This window comes from Phyllosticta capitalensis, assembly GCF_038381095.1.
Source record: "Phyllosticta capitalensis strain CBS 128856 chromosome Unknown BKA78scaffold_2, whole genome shotgun sequence".
Classification (NCBI taxonomy): domain Eukaryota; kingdom Fungi; phylum Ascomycota; class Dothideomycetes; order Botryosphaeriales; family Phyllostictaceae; genus Phyllosticta; species Phyllosticta capitalensis.
In genome coordinates this window covers 437,926-456,282 of record NW_027117440.1, presented here as the reverse complement: position 1 = coordinate 456,282, position 18,357 = coordinate 437,926, and the positions used below count along the sequence as shown (strand labels likewise).

Below are 18,357 nucleotides of genomic sequence, written 5' to 3'. Positions count from 1 at the left end.
GCAGCCAGGCGGGAGGCCCGATGAGGAAGTCGCATCGGTGCGCGCCTGCCCTCAAGTCGTGGGCTGCTCGCTGTGTGCGCCAAAAAATTTCAACTCCAACCTTTTTGCCAGCGCAAACACCTACTCGAAACAATCACGACCAGTCCAACCCCTCGACACTAGCGACAAAGACTGCGCTCTACCGGCGCGCGGTCTCTTCGGCACCTCCAGCACAAGGCAACAAAGCTGCCTTCCACCAGCAGTCGGCCTGCTCAGCGCCTCTCGCACAAACCAAAAACCGTGATCTGAAGGCTCCTGTAGGTTTGTTGGTCCTTCGTTTTTCGAGATTCTTTCTGCGACTCGCACTGACATCGAACAGACCCACCAGCCGATCCGAGGACGAAAGCGCTCCCAGCAATGCTTGATCGTCAAGCGCCCGCCGACCACACAAAGAATCGTTACTTGGATTTGGAATGAAATAGAAGGAACTTCGCCACCACAAGAGAAACATTACATCGACCTGGAAGTCGAGGATACTCCGGTGTTTGCTGTTCAGCCAGACTCGTATGGAAAAGCAGGACTCACTCTGTTTACATTGAGCCAACCACTCAACCCACCGGTCCCTTTTCCAGCCAGAGAGACTCCAACGTCAAAGGAAATTTTCGAGGAAACCAAGACAGCCATGGAGCCATCAAAGTCAGAGGACATTTACAAGGAGACCAAGACCGCCAAGGTCGATGATTCACATGAGTTTAACGAAGCTGAGGTCAAAAGGCTCTCGAAGTATGTGCGAAATTTGTCATCGCCCCGGTGCCATCTTATTGACGCTGACAATCAAACTCAGCTACCTTTCCACTCGGGTCATTGAAATTGTAGTCGGTGTTTCCCACAAGCGAACCTTCTACATCCATGAAGGCCTCCTCTGCTACGCATCCGAGAAGTTCAAGATCCAGCTGCGTGGATATTTCAAAGAGGCACAGACTGGAAAGATTCCGGACTGCCAGGAAGATCCTGAGCTTTTTGCTGTCTTTGCGGACTTCTTATACCACGATGGATGGCTCAGAAAACGTAAAAGCCTCTACTACTCATGTGAATGGGTGATGGTATCTCGTTGCTATGCCATGGGGGAACGCTTAGGGTCAAAAGTTTTCCAGCGGGAATGTCTGTGGAAATTACAGCACAGCATCACGTTGAAAAAATTCACCATCGCCAATGATGCACTCTGTCGAATTCTGAAAGCCACCACTGAGCTGCCAGAACGGACGACCGGCAATGAAGACCCTCTGCGCGCCCTGGTCCTGCGGTACGCAGCAGGACAAATTTCGACGCTTCGAAAGGATCCGGCATTCAAGGAACTTCTCGATGAACATCCCGAGTTGGGATGCCAGATCCTCATGCGGGTTACGGACGACGAGTCAGACTGTCAGCCATCTGGCGCACCACCTGAGAAGAGATTTGAGGATAAAGTCGAATTCCTCTAATGAAGAACCTCACGGACATCCACTCCGGGACTTATCCAGGGTTGAAACAAGATGGAAGTAAGAATGACCAGCCGACGCAGCTCTTGATCAGTCCCCTCTCCACGTTCTTTCGTGTGTCCGAATTCCATCTCAGGTCCGTCCGAGGAGAATCATCAAAGCGGCCATACCCTAAAGAATGCTGCAGTCAAGGATCTTGTCCTAAGAAAGTATCTGGAACTGGCTGGCCAAGCTCTCAAGTGGGTGGCGGTTTTCAAGTCCAATAAGGATCCGTCTGGTTGGATGGGTCTTTCCGCAGATTTTCGGGCGAGGTCGATTTCCTTCAGTAGTCTTTACTTTCAGAGCATTAGAAGGAAGCGATGGCGGTGCACTTCAGGCACATGGCAGGACTGGTCGAATCGCGTTGATGCATCTTTCAGGCCATGATGTGTTCAGCCGGGAATTTGGTTCGCAAGATCAGTCCAAAAGGCTTGCAGTGGATGGAACGGAAATGGATAGGGACTAGAGATCGACGTAGCACAATTGCACTACCGGTCGACTTGCCCACCCATTTCCATCTCGATGATTCGTGAAGAGGTCATAGCTGTTCGACACCCTTGAAATTTGCTACTCAAGGCCTTTAAGACTTAGCAAAATCGTAGTCCTTAATCGTGAGCCGCCAACTTGCTTAGCAACATACCCAAGCAATTTCCTATTCTCCATGAGTGTTCCATCCTAGGAAAGCCAGTGTCTTATTCTCCACTACCGATCATCATTTTCGGGATCGAGCTGTGCAAATTGAATATCAAAAAGAGACGACTTTGAGGTGCGGAAGTGGGTGCAAATTAGCCTTTGTTTAGGTCAGGCGGAGCTAGAAGAAGCAGAAGATCAAACGCAATCCTCATTATGGGCGCTTTGAAACTGAAAAGCAACCATCGCAAGCGCCTGACGTCTGTCGGTTCCCGTACCTGCATGTCCTATGACGCAGCTGGTCCCAATCAAGCGGTACGTACGACCGAAATAGGCCCGCGATTGTTGTCGTTTGTTCCATGTTGATGAGCATACTTCCTCTTCAACTCTCTCAAACCATTCTTCTGCATCAGCCGACACTCTCAACTTTCAGCAATGACGTCCGAAGAAGGTGTACTAGAAGAGACAAAGACGCTCGGCGGAGCTGATGGAAATGACCGCGATGTGCTCAATGTGGACAGATTCTCAGAGTACGTGGAACGCATGAAAACAACGGACTTCATAGCAGAGCCACTTGACTAAAGACAACAAACGCAGTGTCCTGACCAGCCGGATCATCGAAGTCACGGTGGGCTTCGATGAAAAGAAGAAGACCTTCCTCATCCACGAAGACCTGCTCTGTCGCGAATCAGACAAGATGAATTTTCAGCTGCGCGGACCCTTCAAAGAGGCGCAGACTGGCAAGATTCCGGACTGCGACGAGGACCCGGCGTTGTTTGCGTTTTTCACAGAGTACCTCTACCGCGACGGATGGGTCAGAAAGGACAAGGCGCTAGTGCACTCGTCTGAGTGGGTTCTCCTGGCTCGACTTTACGCCATGGGCGAGAGGCTTGGAGCCAAAAGCTTCCAGGATGCCTGCCTTTGGAAGTTCCTGCGCGACTTCACCCGCAACAGCTCGATTCCAGATTCCGAAATTGTCCAGCTGTTGGAGATCATCACCGAATTGCCCGAACGCAACACCAAGGACGACCCTCTTCGCTCTGCCATCCTCTGGTACGCCGCTTCGAAGCTTTCGCGGCTGCAGAAGTACTCGGCCTTCAAGAACCACCTTCTCAGCAACTATCCGGACTTGGGCGGCCAGATCGTCATGTGGGCGGCGGACAGCACCGAGTCTTCAAGGCCAGTGGAGGCTCCGAAAAAGCCGGACTCTAGGTTCCGTGAAGAGGTCGAGTTTGTCTGAAGGGATCCTTTCGTGGGGCGCAACGAGGTCCGAAGGCGCCCAAAGCCTCCATCACCGACGAAACTCAAAGGGAAAGTGGTTCTGCATGTGAAGTTAGCAAGGGCATTGCAAAATTGAAAATAGATTGTTCAATCCAGGGCTCCAAAACACCTTGCTTACCGCCGAATGTGAAGATGTTCGTCAGCTGTTCCTTTAGAGAAAGGGCCACTCTCACTAAGGAACTTCCAAGTCATGAGGGCAGCTTCCTAAAACACTTGTCGCAGCAATTTGCCTTGCGGACTTAATGTTCCTTCCTTCCAGCCCTCGAGTATTTAGACAGTAGGTGCTGGCGTGTCTTCTCCCATCAGTTTCCGTTCTGTTCATCTCTCTCCACCCCTATTCAGCGTACAAGCTCCCAGCGTACAAGCGCCTTGCGACACTGCTCTTTTCTCGATCGTTTTAATCTTCTTCACATCCATCAGCAATGTCGGCAAAGCAGAACGGCAAGCGGCCAGCTTACCAAGCCCAAACCTCTAACCCTCTCCCCGAGAACTCCTCAAGACAAGGCGAGTCTTCAAGTTCCCGTTCAAGTCCCCCCCAAACCCCCTCGTCTCCTCCGCCCGTCTGCAGCGACGAAAGCCGCGAAAACAAAAGCAACAGCCAGCCGACCAACTTCTCTCCACAAGGCGCGGTTGCTATCTTTCAAAGGGGCACACAGAGGCTCCAGCAACACGTTGCCGAGGCCTCTCAAGAGAACGGAGCAGCAGGAGCACATCATCAAAACCAAGTGGAAGAAGAAGGCCACCGATGTGCTCCTAATGGCCACGGAGTCATAAATACTCAGACTCCACAACCACGAGGGGAGAGCGGCGCCACACAGGCAGGAGCAGCACAGGCAGCAGAGGCACAGGTCTCCCTTTCGAACCAGACCACGCCCAACAACTTCGGCTTCCCTGTGAAGCCACCCATGCCTGTGTTCCAGTCGATAGGTTCCGTCTTGGAGGGTGCTTTTCCTCGGCCGCAACAAGCTCTCCAGGCACAGGCACGCCCGGCATCCCTTCAGGAGCCGTCCCAAAGTTCTCCTCCACCAGGAGAACAGTCGCTACCACAGCCTTCGGACCAACGACACAGCATCGGCGGTCCCTCGACTCCCCGACAAGGAAGTGAAGGGGCATCGCGACCAGTGCGAAGTGGGACACCTGTACCACAGTCGCGTCTTGCGCTGCCGCAAGACCAACCACTGCAACCGCAACAGCAACCACAGCCGCTGCCCCGACCTGTGTCACGGCAAGGAGAACCAATCCGGAGAAGAGAATCCCTCCCCGTCGCTGCTGCTCCCCAGCAAGCACCTCAACCGCAGCTGGTTCCGACTCCCCCGGCACCCGCAACAGATTCATCTGCTCCTCCGGTGCGTCGATGCGGCCCATGCTCAGCAAACTACGTCATTTCGAGACGGTTCAATCTGGATGCTCCGGATCCCTATCATGTTCCGGTTCCAGTCCCTGTCCAAGAAGCAGCTCCCCGGGAGACTCTACTCCAACGCACCGTCTCCTCTGTGTCCTCCATCGGTAGGCGAGGGCGTGTCGGCAAGAGCATCAGACATGGCTTGCCATTGTCGGGCCGTCATTCGCGTGAGAAGCTGTCGCCACGTAATTCCTCTTCCTTGGAGCTTCGGGCAATGGATGGCGCACGTCTTGGGGAGCCTCTGCAAACGTCGAGAGACACCCAGCCGCGGTCACGCTACTCGTCGCGCGCTCGTTCAGTGTCTCGCGGCGCAACAGAATTCTCGTTTGAGCGCCACCGGCCGCACCGGGACTTCCGAGAGCGCTCGCCACAGCGGAGGAGATCTCCTGATTCGATACGGCACGGGCCACGTATGGAGCCTCTTGAGTATTTTCAGGCAGAAGCAGAGCGCTCGGGCTGTGCTGGGTGTCGTTCGGAGGTGGGCTTGGAAAGGCTGTCTGAGCAAAGCTCAAGGTCAAGCTCAGACAGTTCGTACTTTCTGTCCACGCCGTATTCGTCTTCCGAAGAGGAACGCAAGGTGAAGAAAAAGAGCAAGAATAAGAAAAATAAGAAGGGCGAAAAGAAGCCTTCGCTTGCCAAAAAGTTCTTCGCCGCGTTGGGTCGTGGGATTTTGGGGCGAGAGCGCAGACAGGAGCCGGCCCATCGCGACCACAGGCGTAGAGACGAGCGCGCCGAAGCGCCGTGTCGTCATGACCGCCGTCGGAGAGAGGAGCGAGCTCTACGGAGGGAGAGAGACTTGGACAGCGAGGAGGAAGACGACCGCTACTACGGTCGCAAGCCTCGCGGTTGGAGAAGGAGGCGGCGTTCAGAAGATGAGGAGGACGAGTACTACGAGCCTCGTGGGCGAGGACGGAGAAGGTACAGGGACGACGAGGATGAGGATAGAAATGGCCGACACCGCCATGACTATTTTCATCACCACAGGCGGCTTCCCAGTCGCGGGCGCTCTCCAGGACCAAGAAGAGAGCGAGACACCAATAGGGATGGCGGACGACGACATGGCCACCATCACGCGCAGAATCGTCACCACTCCAGCCAGAAGCAGTCTAGGCGAGTGGAAGAAGAGGACGACGAGGAGCTCACTCCAGAAGAGGAAGAGCTCATGATGCATGGTGGTGTGCCACTGGAGACAGAGGCAGCCGCACCTCGCCCAGGACCTGAAGACCGCTACCAGGAACGCCAGAGTACGCAGCAAATCTGGGCACTTATCCAAGAGATGCTGGCTGATTCCCAGCAGACCGCCGGTGGCACTGCCCCAGGAAGCTCTGAAGAGGACAGGACCGCGCCTGTAACGACGTCTGCGCCCACATCATCCGAGGCCGTCTTGGACGAATCGAATCACGGGCAATCGAGCGCCGTGGATACTGCGAGCGGCGAGAATGCTCAAGGATCCGGGGTTGGCAATGCCACTGTCGCAGGCTCGTCGACCGGTGCAGCGCCACGGAGGACAGCATCTCAGCGATCGCGCTTCTCGTACCAAGACCAGTCCGAGGAGACAAGACGACAGCGTGAACAAGAACTGGGTGTGCTGACCGGCGACTCGCTGGCGACGTACATCAACCGTGACAGGCCGCAGTCCCTGAGGAATCCCGAGAATCCTCTGCAAGTAAGGCAGGAGCAGCACCAGAGCGGCACAGAAAGTCCGGAAATTGGGCGCAGCAACACCGGGTCTTTGAGGCGGTCCTTTCCGTCCTTTTCGTCGAGAAACAATTCCACAAGACGTCGAAGACCGTCAACTGCGGAGTCGGAGTAGGTAGGAAACCACCAAGCCAAGGGATAAAGTAGATAGCTGACCACTGAAAAAAGTTCCGAAGACAACGATGCCACAGCTCGCCCAGAAGATCCCACCGAGCATGACGCGCAAGAGCTCGTCGGCAGCGCACACCAAGCCAGCGATCCAGTTGACCTTCCTGCTGCCCTCCCTGCTCCAGCTCCTCAGCATGTTCCGCAAGACCCCATGGTCCGAGAATGGGCAAACCAAAGCCAAGAGCATGTCGCCCGGGCGGCTCAAATGTGCATGGAAGGGCTTGCTCGAATCAGTACTCAGCAAGCTATTGATAGCCAACCGGCGAGAGCTGGTCTTCCCACAAGGAGCATCTCGAATGCAGGCGTCCGTAGAACTCTCTCCTGGGTCTCCAGGAGATTCCAAAGGCCGAGATCGGTAGCGGTAGCCAGCCGGGAGCGAGTGGAAGCAGGAGAGCAGACCCAGCCAGAAGGTACTCCCACTCCCACGACAACGGCGACAATAGAAGTTCCGAAGGCAGCTGATGCGTCAACTCAGACACCTGAAGAGCCGCGAGAGCCAGAACCAGAATGGGAACGTACACGAAGGTCGCCATTCATTCGACCACCGCAGGGACTTGTCAGGCGTAACGCCGTCTGCGACCGCAAGGCCCGAAGATCACGGTTCGTTGAAAGGTTGGCCTCGGGTGCTAGCAGCAGCTGTAGGGGAGACCAACAAGCCACTGCGACGGGAGCTACGACGACCGAAGCGTCTGTTGCATCCGCGAAAACGCCTGCTGGGGAGAATCCAGAGACAACCGGTCAGGAGACACCAAGGCCAACGACTCTTGAAGCGCAAGAACCCGCCAAAGCACCAGAGCTCAGTGATCAAACAGAGCCGCCAAAACCGCGAAAGCGCAAACTGCGATGGTCCAAACTCCTCGATCCCCTCGACCTGCGCGGCGGCACAAGCAGCAGCAGGTCAGAAACACCGCCTGCGCCAGCCGCCAATTCCGAGGCTTCAAGGTCGACGAGTCGCTTCTCAACCGCCACAACCCTGGTCGCGTCGACAACGCGGTCCGAGCCGGACGCACCGTCGGGAAATCGTGAGGAAGGGAATCATGAAACGCGAACGCGCCGTGTAGAGCTGTGGGAGCAGCCTATCATTAGGAATGCTGGGTATTGGCGCATGTACGAGAAGTACACTGGGCGCCGTAGACCCGTGGGAGCACCGAGGGACCGTCAGGATGCTTATCTCGAGGCTGGCGGCACCTGAAGGTGGCAGTGGTGGTGGGAGTGATCAAAAGCGCGGGAAGTACTTGGAAGGTCTGGTCGAAGGCGTCGCGCAGTGATGATAGAGTCCTAAAGATTCATTAGCTCAGTACAAATTCATGTCATACCCTCACAACCACTCATGTATGCAACGGATAAACACGTCACGGATGCCAGCCGAAATGCACGGCAGATCAAAGAAGTAGAGGGGAAAGTTTGTCATTGAGAAGGGCCTGGGCTACAGATTCTGAGTCCAATGTTGATCGTCGAGCGCGCCGCATGACTTCTGCCTCCCAAACGTGCCTCTAAATTTTTTTTTTTTGTTTCTTTCTTCGGGTAGAATGATTTTCAATTCATGTTCTTCTTTCCACCAGGCCAAGTCGACGACCAAACTGCTGCTGTCAAGTGAGTCTTGATTGCCTCGTCTCTAGGCATGATGTCTGGATACAGCGAGCCGCGGTTGGTCGAGTCGTCAAACGCCCAGACTGATCAAGCCCAACAATCGCTTGATGGTGATCAACAGTTGAGATGCTCGAGCTTGTTGGAGTAACGGCTCGAAAATTGTGGTTGGTAGGGAGATAGATTTTTTTCCTCGTTGGAGGAGGACTTGTCGTTTGAGATTTGTGCCGAGCGGGAGAATGTAAATTCATGCCTCTTAGGAGTGTTGTTCGGGTTGTTGGAGGAGGAGGGTCTGATTCTATGCCGAGGCAGGGCACAGAAACGCCTCCGAATTTCGTTGAGCGGTGAGACGATCGATGATGGTACCGCGCCAGGAGTACGCCGCCGTCGATGTACCAACCGAAGATCGTCTAATCAAGGAAAGGGAACTTTTTGCAATGAGCGCCGCCGATCCTGAAAGAGTCGAGAGACGAAAGAGGAAAAGCCACGTGGATATCGAGCGAAGAGAAGGTCGACTCAAAACCGCGACGGAGCGCCCGCAAGCCGGCGCAAGGTTAAGGGTAAAAAGGAAAACCCGGAAAGAAATCCCCAAATCGCCTATTGTACAAATGCGACAACCGCGATGTCGTAACTCGTTCATGCGCCAGCATGGACCCGTTACACCAGAAGGGAAGGAAAAAACAGGTCATGGACCCATGTTCAGCCGTCCGGAATCATGGTCATCGCGCAGCGTGAGCTATGTGCAAAAAAGGCCTTTGCGCTTAGAAGCAGAGGCCGCCGGTGAGAAAAAGCCAGTGAGAGTTGCCATCGAAAACTTGCTCTTGTGAGCATCAAACCGTCTTTCCGTCAGCTTCGCCTCGGGAAATCACTCATGCTTGGGCAGGTCTGGGTGCCCGTGGCTGACCAGCGAAGCCATTCTGGGGGCGATTTTGATGAGCCGGGGGACCGCGGCGCTGGCCTTGGAAACCGCCTCCACGCAAAGCGCCTCTGAATGCCCCACCACCACGAGGGTTCTGAGGACCATTGCGAGGGTACGCATTAGGATCCTGCTCTTGGTTAGGGCTTTGCTGCTGCTGAGGAGTCGGCCTGTTTGCCGGTGCGTTGGAGATGGGACGAGGGATGTTTTCAGGGGTCTCGTAAACGTAGAGCTTCTTCTCAATGGTCTGAGGAATCGGCTGAATCTCAGTGCCGAGTTCCTGTTCGATCTTGTAGAGGTTGAAACGGTCGTCCCAGTTGATGAGGTTGATGGCCAAACCCAAGTGTCCGAAACGACCGGAACGACCAATGCGATGAAGGTAGGTCTCAGCGTTCTTGGGGAAATCAAAGTTGATGACAACGTTGACTGCCTGGATATCAATACCACGGGTGAGCAAGTCGGAGCAAACGAGGTTGCGGCAGACTCCATTCCTGAAGTCGTGGAAAACGCGGTTACGAGCGTGCTGGAGCATCTTGGCGTGAGAATAGAAGCAGGAGTAGCCAAGTTCGGTGATCTTTTTGGCCAGGAGCTCCACGCGATTGGTCGAGTTGCAGAAGATGATGGACTGGTTGATCTGGAGCTTGTTGAAAAGAGTGTTCAGGCAGTGGACCTTTTGCTTTTCTTCGACAAAAGCATAGTACTGGGTGATTCCGCGCAGGGTGAGTTCGTCCATCAAGTTGATTTCGTAGGGTTGGTTCATGTGTTTATCCTAACCAGATTAGTTTCGACAGGTTTTCAGAGGAGAACTACGCATACCTTGAAGCTCTTGACGACAATGGGGAAGGTCGCACTGAAGAGCATGACCTGGCGATCCTTGGGGTGGAATGCGAGCAGCTGTTCGATGACAGGGGTAAACTCCGGGGAGAGAAGCTTGTCAGCTTCGTCCATGACGAAGATGGGGCAAGCTGAGAGGTCGGCAACGCCCTTGCTGGCCAAATCCAATATCCTGCCAGGAGTACCAACGATGATGTGGACAGTCTCGCTCAAGCGAATGATGTCGTCCTTCAAGCCGGTGCCACCAGTGGTGACCATAACATTGATGCCAAGGTGCTTGCCAAGGGTTTTGCACACCTGCGATGTCTGGAGAGCAAGCTCTCTCGTAGGAACCAGAATCAGAGCTTGCGTCTTGTTGCTCTTGGGGTTGATGCGCTCTAGGGTGGGAATAGCGAAAGCAGCGGTCTTGCCGGTGCCGTTCTTTGCGCGTGCGAGAATATCACGACCAGTCAAAGCGACAGGGATGGTTTCTTCCTGAATGGGCGACGGCTTCTCGAAGCCTGCCTCGAATATACCCATCATCAGCTCCCGCTTGATGTAAAAGTCTTCAAATTCCAATCCCTTTGTTGCCGTAACATCCTCGGTCTGTACTCTGGTGTCCTTGGGCGGAGCATTGCCGCTGTTTTTCCAATCGGCGCCTGCCGATGATTCGTTCAGGCTCGCTGCCGCCATCTGGTTGGTAATATCGGCAGCCATTGAGGCTCTCTTTTGATCAAGTGTGAAGTGGTAAGGTAAGGCGCTACGGATTCAGCGCCAGCACGGTCGAGGTTCGAATGGAGGGTGGTCTAGTTTGGGATACTCGGGCAAGGTTGCCTCTGGATGTGGGGTTGGTGGCAGGTCGGAGCTGAGGTAGGTTCGACACGCGACAGAATGAAGGAGGATGTCGGCGGTGGCGATCAAAGACAGAGCGACCACGGGCTTTAGTGGTGTAGCTGTTCTTGAGCGTGGAAACTGTGGTGAAAGCTTGGAGGAGGTGAAGGTCGCTGGTCGCGGGCAAAGCGAGGACAACGAGGAAGAGGAGTGGTGTGCGCTAGTAGAGCGTGTTTGACCAGAAGGTGGCGCGGTCAAGATTTAGAAAAGGCAAGAGTCAGTGCTGAAGGCGAGAAGAGGTTGATGGTAGTGCGGTGGGGGGTTGCGGAGAGAAGAGGGACGAAGGTTGTGAAGCTGGGCTGACTTGGTTCCTTGGCCGCCATCCGAGTGAGCGAGGCCCGCTGCGGGTACAGATCAACCGAGATATTGCCGCTACATTGGCAGCTGCTTACATAGCGCGTAGTGCTGCTGTGCCGCCACGACTGTCAACCACAAACTCATTTGTTGCCCACCCACCGACACATCATTGTTTTGCCTCGGCTTGCCAACATGATAGTCCGTCCTGGACTTGGACGCCATGTTCTCCGTCCAAAACTCCCAATTCTTCAATACTCTCGTCCGACGCGTCGCTTCCAACACAACAACTATAGCGGCACGAACGAATCCGACTCCTTCCTCCTACCCGGCCAAAGATCCGCTCTCTCCTTGCTAAAGGGTTTCATTGCCGTCAACTGTGTCGTCGCCGCCGCCTGGCAATTCGCTACCATTCGCAACAAAGCAGATTCAGCGAGCTTGGTCAAGACCAAACACGACCTGGAGCGTACATTAAACGACGAGTTTGTCATGCGAAAGGATGACATTGCCCGTGGCAAATACTGGGGCGCTATACTATCCAACTTCTCGCACAAGGAAGTTCTCCACTTGGGTTTCAACATGATGGCTTTCTGGTCTTTGGGAAACGGCCTCATCACGTCTTTGCCCCAGATGAATGCCGCTCGATTCTTCACACTGTGCACAGGCAGTGCCCTGGGAACTATAGTCGGATCATTCTCCCACAAGCAGGCTCAGGACATACGCAACGGAAGCTTGGGCGCGAGTGGCATTATTTCTGGCATCATCACAGCGGTTGCCATGCGAGCACCCTTTTCCAAGATGCAGTTCATTTTCCTTCCAGGAGTGGGTATACCCACTTGGATCATGACCGCCGCATTTTTCTCGTACTCTGCCTACCAAGTTACGCACTACGACCCAAGGAGTCCCCCCATTTTCGACCACGCAGGCCACTTGGGAGGCGCTGTTTTTGGAGCATTGTATTACTTGCTAGCCTTGAGGCGTGCACGTGTTCCAAGATGGTAGTTCGGCTCGTTTTGCGCAGGGGAATCTAAAAACGGGATTGACATGTCCAGCGGGAGCAATGGTGCAAGGCGCAGGATAGATACCCACGATAAAATTTGATTTGTTTGAGATTGCCCGATAGGTCTGACTGCTGTCGTTTCCTGTGTTCAAGCTCCTCTCGAATTTCCATCGTATCTTGCAGGCTGCTACCTCTTGACCTAGGCAGATGCCACGTCCTCTTCTTTCGTCGTGGAAATATTCAAAGCTGTTCCTCCCGAAAGCCCCACCAATAAGCATCGTCAGTCTATCAGCCACCGTGTCTATCCGACCTCTTCGATCAGAGTCCGCAAAGTGCCCGACTCTGCGAGCATTCTCAGCCAGGTCTGCACAAACGGCCCATAGTCGTGGCGTCGATTCTCAGCCTTCTCCCTGTCGGCCGCTGCAGTTTGCTCTTCGTCGCGCAGCGATGCCCTCAAGCCGCTTTGCTCTATCACTAGCTTCTGTCGTGTCTCGATCAACGTGGTCGGGTCGTCGTCTTTTTGTATCTTTTTCTCCAACGACGGTGGGATAGTGGCGAGTCGAATGTCTTCGGCGCCCATGGAGTACTCCGCCGATATGCCGGTGATGAGGTTCTCCTCTGAGCTATCACCATCCATGGCAAACTCCCTCCATGCCGGCTGGACCTGAGTCAGGCGCTCCTCGCAGCACTGGATGCTTTTGACGTTCTGCGCCAGCTGCTCCTTCAACTCAATCTGTGGATCTTTGACCAAACTCAACAAGCCGAATTCGATTTGGCCCTCCTCGTACTGCGCCATTCGCGCCATGAGGTTCTCTGCTATGGACTGGAGCCAGTCCTCGTCCGCTTCGAGATCATGCAACTTTTGAGGTTGGCGGTCCAGTCCGTCGAGCTTCCAGACCGAACCAGCGATCGGCAGGAATGCAATGAAGTGGAAAGCAGCATCGTCGTCTGCTTTTGTGTTCTTTGCTGTCTTGGATTTCGGTTTGGCGGCCTTTGTGTCGTCGTACATCTTGAGGTCGATGTTCATCATGTCAATCTTGCGAGCGAATGAGTTGTGCACGTTCTTGACAAAGTCGTAGTTTTGGATTTGATCGCCCCTCAGGGCTGGCGTAAAATCTCGGGTGAACGACCTGAAGCTGCTGAGATTGGTGCCCAATTCGGCATCTGGGATGTTCATGACGATGTTTAGAAGAGCCACTGTGGCGCAAGCGTTGCCGGTAGTTTGGTTTGCAAACCAGACATGATCAGGGCAGATCGCATCGGTTTCGAGAAAGTCATCCTCCTTGTAGCGGAAGAGGAAAATTAGGCCGTAGACGGGCTTCGGAAGCATGGAAAGCAGCGCCTCGTCTAGGCCAAAGACTTCTTGAACTTTGACGCCACGGACGCCAAAGTCCTGAAGCATTGTGTTGAAGAATGCCTGTCATCATAAGCTTTTGGCCGGGGCGAATGCAGGTGAAATTGACTTACCGGATCATTCTCAATCTCACAGAAGCCCTGCCACTTGCGCCTGTCCTCGCGCGTTGTTGGGACGGAGGCATCGGTAGGAAATACCCTCTCTTCTGGTGGAGGCAAGCCGTTCGATGTTGCATTCTTACCGCTGACCTTCCTCCTCTTTGAAGCGCGGGAAGCCATGATGATCAGGTGTCAGACGAGGCTGGTGAAGAAGAGAGTGTTTGAAGTGGAAAGTGAGTGAGTCGACTTATACTGGACGGCAGGCACCAAGGGCGGTGGAGCTTGGCAGAAAGAGAATTGCAGCTTCGAGAAAGACAGTGGACGTTATCATTGTGAGGTTCGACAGAAATATAGGAAGCCTTGGTCAGACATGAAGTTGCGCGAACGGGTCCGAGGACGATGTGACGGCAAGATGTCCAGCTTTCCTGGCCTTGCAATCGACGTGATATTGTGCCAGCCGTAGAATCCTTGAGATCTATCCTTTGTCTTCTGAAGTTGGTGGTTGACCTTTTGTGGTAGCAAGCTGCTGTCGGTAGCCGTGACGTTCAAGGCAGCGGCGGCGGAGAGATCCCGCGCGTCCACTCGCGGCGAGCTTGGACAAACACGCGAACTTTTCGAAGCTACACCTGGGCTCCACCAACAACAACAAAGCTCCAACCCCACGCTCTCCACGCCTTCACTCATCCTTGGTCGCCCTCTGCTCTCCTTGGATGCTCTTCGCCCCTCCGCCTGCCCTCCCGAAATCGGCATGAGATGAACGGCACTCCTCGCATGCGCTCCGGCGCATTCCCCCAAACGCCAGACACCATCCAGCAGCGCGCCAGGCGAGCTGCACGAAATACTACTCCTGGCGGCGGCATTGCCAGCGTACGCGCACCGGTCGCCGATGCCAACATCTTGAACAAACCGCCTCCTACCTCCGGCTCGCAGCCGCTGATTTCCACCGACGTAATACCCGCGCCGACACAGCGACTCTACGCCGTCTTCTTTTACGGCGCCCTTCTCGCATGGCGATTCTATGACTTTGTCAACCTGCACAATGAAGAGACGGACTCATTATGGCTCTTCATGAAATGGATGCTCATCGACGCCGTTTTCCTGTTTGGTCTGCCCGCACTACGGATACCATGGCTAGAGTGGTCGACAACAGTCATGCTCTTCCTGTACATCGCACACGTGTTACTGGATGGCATGCTTATGTTTAGGATTGGAGTAAGTTGGACTCTCTCGAGCGTGTGGAAAGTCGCTGACCCGCACAAAGATACCCATCATGACCTGGATTGGTGGAATGTTCAAACTGGTCTATGACCGCGAAATAGCCATTCAGGAGCACAATGTGGACCCTTGGACAGTCCTGCACAATGAATCCCTGATTCTGGGTAGGCAAATCATCAACATCCTTCCGGAGGGGTAAGTCGATCCACAATCTGTCAAGGCGCAAGCTGATTGTTCTAGTTCTGCTACTCTCAACCCGGACCACGAGTCTTTCTGCTTAGGTGGACCTATCAAGGACGTCCAGATCCCGATTTTGATCAATCAAACCACCCCCATCTCGATCGAGCTCCTCCGATACGACTTCAATACCGGTAGCAACGACACGTTGGTTATTTCTGGAAGAGAATTGAGGAACATGATCAAGACTGCAAAGAAAATTCAAAGGATCGCTCCAGATGAGCCTCTTTTGCTGGAGTACAAGACGAAAAAGACGGGCTTCTACTGGTTGAACAAGGTCGTTGACGAGTCCAAGCTCGAGGTTCAAACTCGCGACCCTGATTTGATGATTGTGTCTTGCCCTGAAGCTCGCATCAAACCCAGCAGCAAGCAACGCTGTAGAGGCGAGGCCGCGGATCTTGGCATTGTAGTCACGGGTACACCGCCGCTGCAACTGAAATACCGTAGGATGGTCGAGGGACAGGAGCGGGAGTCCAAGAGCGAGTTTCTGCAGCCAGACGACTTTGTTACTCCGCTCTCCAGGCACGTATCCGGCGCTCTCGTCCGATCTGGTAACCTAGATGTTTCCTGGGCTCGCCCGCAATCTGTCGAAGTCCCTCTCACGGACGTTCTGGCTCAGTCGGGCCTGTGGCAGTACTCGGTTGAAGAGGTTACAGACGCCTTTGGAAATATGGTGGCATATTCCAAGGAGCAAGACGAGGATGAGCAACCGACCCTTGACGACAAGCTCCAGCGCGCATTCTTTGTCTACGAAAGGCCTTCGATTATGCTGCACGGCTGCGATTCTCAGCACCCGCTCCGCGTCGCCAGAGGAGAAAAGGCCGCGCTTCCGATTCGCTTCTCTTCTTCCAGCCGGAATCCACTTACAGAGTCGGAGCACAACATTGAGTACATGTTCACTCCTGAGGATTCGCTCACGGCAAGCGGCGAGCACACTGCCAACAACAGGACCAAGAGGGAAGTTTTGAAGAACACAGGCCAGCGTGTCGTCATTCAGAAGCCTGGTTTGTACAGCCTTCGGTCTGTTTCGACAGATGTGTGCGATGGTGAAGTGCAAGAGCCTGCTTCCTGTCTTCTCCTCAATCCTCCAGAGCCCGATCTGGACATTTCCAGCGACCCCATTTTCGACAAGTGCGCCAACAGGCCTTTGGGTCTGCGAGTCAGTCTCGATCTCATTGGTACCCCTCCCTTCAAGGTCAGCTACTCCATCAAGAAGAGGGGAGAAAAGAGCGAACAGATCGCCCACGTCGACGTTCCCGGCCTGAGGGGTCAAATCGACATTATGCCTCCCGACGCTGGTCACTACACCTACACCTTTGCCACAGTCAACGACCAAGTTTACAAGGGCCATTCCATCCGACACAAGAACCTCGTACTCGAGCAAGACGTCAAGCCTTCTGCTTCTGCGCACTTTATGTACGCTGCGGCCAAGACCGAGGCCTGTATCGACGAGCCCGTCACGTTTGGCATCAAGTTTGGCGGAGAAGGTCCTTGGAACCTGGAGTATGAGCTTGTACACACCAAGAAGAGGGTTAAGAGGGAAATCAAGGGCATCGAGACCGAAACCTTCACAATCACGACCGACCCTCTTGACCACGGTGGCGAGTACACAATGGCTCTTGCTAGCGTAACGGACAGACTTGGCTGCAAGGAATACCTCAAAGAAGAGGCCAAGATTAGCGTACGTCACGAGCGTCCCAAGGCTTACTTTGGCCAAATTGAGGGCAGGCGCACTGTCCGCACCCTCGAAGGCAAACAGGTTGATCTTCCCCTGCGACTCACTGGCAAAGGACCCTGGAGCCTCAAATACAAGAATGCTGCGGACGCCGACGACCAGGTCCACGCCAAGAGGCTCGACCACGCCAACGACTTCCTCGATGTCAAGGGCAAGGGCTTGTACGAGCTCTTGGATGTACGCGATGCCATTTGCCCAGGTTCAATTGATCCTGCCGCCAAGGTATTTGAAGTTGGCTTGATTCCACGACCGACCATTAGGGTCCACGAATCGACGACCATCATTCTCGCTGGCGACAACAAGTACATTCGGCAAGAAATCTGCGAAGGCGACCAGGACAATCTCGACGTCAGTCTCACAGGCACGCCGCCGTACAGCATCAAGTACGAGCACCACGCCCCTGGCTCTGGATACCAGGTCAAGAACATCAATGCTGCCGTCAATGTCGCTTCCATTTCCATGGATACCTCTAGGGCTGGCACGCACGAATATAAGTTCACCGAGTTGGCCGACAACAACTACGACCACAACGCCAAGACCTTCCAGCCCCTGGTTGTGGAGCAGCTTGTCAACCCTCGTCCTTCTGCCCGCTTCAAGACGCCCGGAAAGACGTACGCTTACTGCACTACCGAGGACATTAGTGCCGAAGACATCCCCATTGAACTCACGGGCCTGCCCCCCTTCCATCTCGAAGTTGACCTCAAGCACGCTGGCGCCAGCAAGCCTGAGACGCTGTCATTCCCCAACATTCCGTCGACCTCGCACACAATCAAGATTCCTGCCCGACACCTCCACCTCGGTGCCTCGAGCCTCATGATCCGCAAGGTGCGCGATGCTCGTGGTTGCCGTGACAAGCCGCGTCTCTCGGCAGCGAGCAAAGACAGTGCTGTCCAGCGTGTCCAGATCGCCGTCCACAACGCTCCGACCATCAACCCGCTCGACACGCGCAGCGAATACTGTGTCGGTGACCGCCTTGCCTACACGCTCTCAGGTGTCGCACCCTTTTCCGTCTTTTACACTTTCAACGGCCAGTCTCTCAAGGCCATGGCCGAGGGCACCACCTTCCGCCGTCTGGCCGAGCGGCCCGGCGCCTTTGCCATCACTGGCATCGCCGACGCCGCATCGCAGTGCCACAACAACGTGCTGCACGCGGCCACGATACACGAGATGCCGTCGGTGCGCGTCAGCAAGGGCCGCGAGACTCGGGTCGACATCCACGAGGGCGGCGAAGCCGAGATTCTCTTCGAGTTTGGCGGCACACCGCCGTTCGAGTTCACCTACACGCGCAGCACGAACGAGCGTCCTGGCCGCCGCAGCGTCGTCTTGGAGACGCGCACCCTGACCAGCACCGAGTACTCGCTGCGCATAAAGGCCAGCGAGGAGGGTACGTACGAGGTCGTCGCCATCAGGGACGCGTGGTGTGCGTACAGCAAGGGCGGTAGAGCGAGTTACATGGGCTCTGAGGCGCAGAAGAAGATCACCTACTAAGAGGGAGATTGTTGTAGATAGATACATGGATGGAGACGATGCGAGATTGACGGG

At 54.8% G+C, this 18,357-nt stretch overlaps 7 protein-coding genes across 7 annotated transcripts; 5 read left to right on the top strand and 2 right to left on the bottom strand.

The window, feature by feature from the left end:
* Positions 1–661: 661 nt before the first annotated feature.
* On the top strand, positions 662–1,460 carry BKA78DRAFT_349564 (uncharacterized protein; the record flags this gene model as incomplete). Its single annotated transcript, XM_066890827.1, has 2 exons — positions 662–762; positions 824–1,460. The coding sequence occupies 2 exons, from the start codon at positions 662–664 to the stop codon at positions 1,458–1,460; spliced, it is 738 nt and encodes a 245-aa protein (XP_066747378.1).
* A 1,101-nt stretch (positions 1,461–2,561) lies between these two features.
* Positions 2,562–3,366, top strand: BKA78DRAFT_349563 (uncharacterized protein; the record flags this gene model as incomplete). The annotated part of the gene is made up of 2 exons (XM_066890826.1): positions 2,562–2,656; positions 2,724–3,366. 2 exons carry the CDS (start codon positions 2,562–2,564, stop codon positions 3,364–3,366), a joined length of 738 nt encoding a protein of 245 aa, XP_066747377.1.
* Positions 3,367–7,068: 3,702 nt separating this feature from the next.
* BKA78DRAFT_304825 (uncharacterized protein) lies at positions 7,069–7,993 on the top strand. The gene has a single exon (XM_066887653.1). The coding sequence runs from the start codon at positions 7,137–7,139 to the stop codon at positions 7,734–7,736; it is 600 nt and encodes a 199-aa protein (XP_066747376.1). The 5' UTR covers positions 7,069–7,136; the 3' UTR covers positions 7,737–7,993.
* Positions 7,994–9,127: 1,134 nt separating this feature from the next.
* On the bottom strand, positions 9,128–11,068 carry BKA78DRAFT_364437 (putative ATP dependent RNA helicase; the record flags this gene model as incomplete). The annotated part of the gene is given in 3 exon segments (XM_066892521.1): positions 9,128–9,147; positions 9,167–9,947; positions 9,995–11,068. 3 exon segments carry the CDS (start codon positions 10,706–10,708, stop codon positions 9,128–9,130), a joined length of 1,515 nt encoding a protein of 504 aa, XP_066747375.1. The 5' UTR covers positions 10,709–11,068.
* A 243-nt stretch (positions 11,069–11,311) lies between these two features.
* BKA78DRAFT_304822 (uncharacterized protein) lies at positions 11,312–12,269 on the top strand. The gene has a single exon (XM_066887652.1). The coding sequence runs from the start codon at positions 11,372–11,374 to the stop codon at positions 12,176–12,178; it is 807 nt and encodes a 268-aa protein (XP_066747374.1). The 5' UTR covers positions 11,312–11,371; the 3' UTR covers positions 12,179–12,269.
* Positions 12,270–12,477: 208 nt separating this feature from the next.
* BKA78DRAFT_247050 (ubiquitin carboxyl-terminal hydrolase) lies at positions 12,478–13,808 on the bottom strand (the record flags this gene model as incomplete). The annotated part of the gene is made up of 2 exons (XM_066884272.1): positions 12,478–13,593; positions 13,644–13,808. The coding sequence occupies 2 exons, from the start codon at positions 13,806–13,808 to the stop codon at positions 12,478–12,480; spliced, it is 1,281 nt and encodes a 426-aa protein (XP_066747373.1).
* A 573-nt stretch (positions 13,809–14,381) lies between these two features.
* Positions 14,382–18,303, top strand: BKA78DRAFT_292208 (uncharacterized protein; the record flags this gene model as incomplete). Its single annotated transcript, XM_066886017.1, has 3 exons — positions 14,382–14,840; positions 14,890–15,038; positions 15,084–18,303. 3 exons carry the CDS (start codon positions 14,382–14,384, stop codon positions 18,301–18,303), a joined length of 3,828 nt encoding a protein of 1,275 aa, XP_066747372.1.
* Between the last annotated feature and the right edge of the window lie 54 nt (positions 18,304–18,357).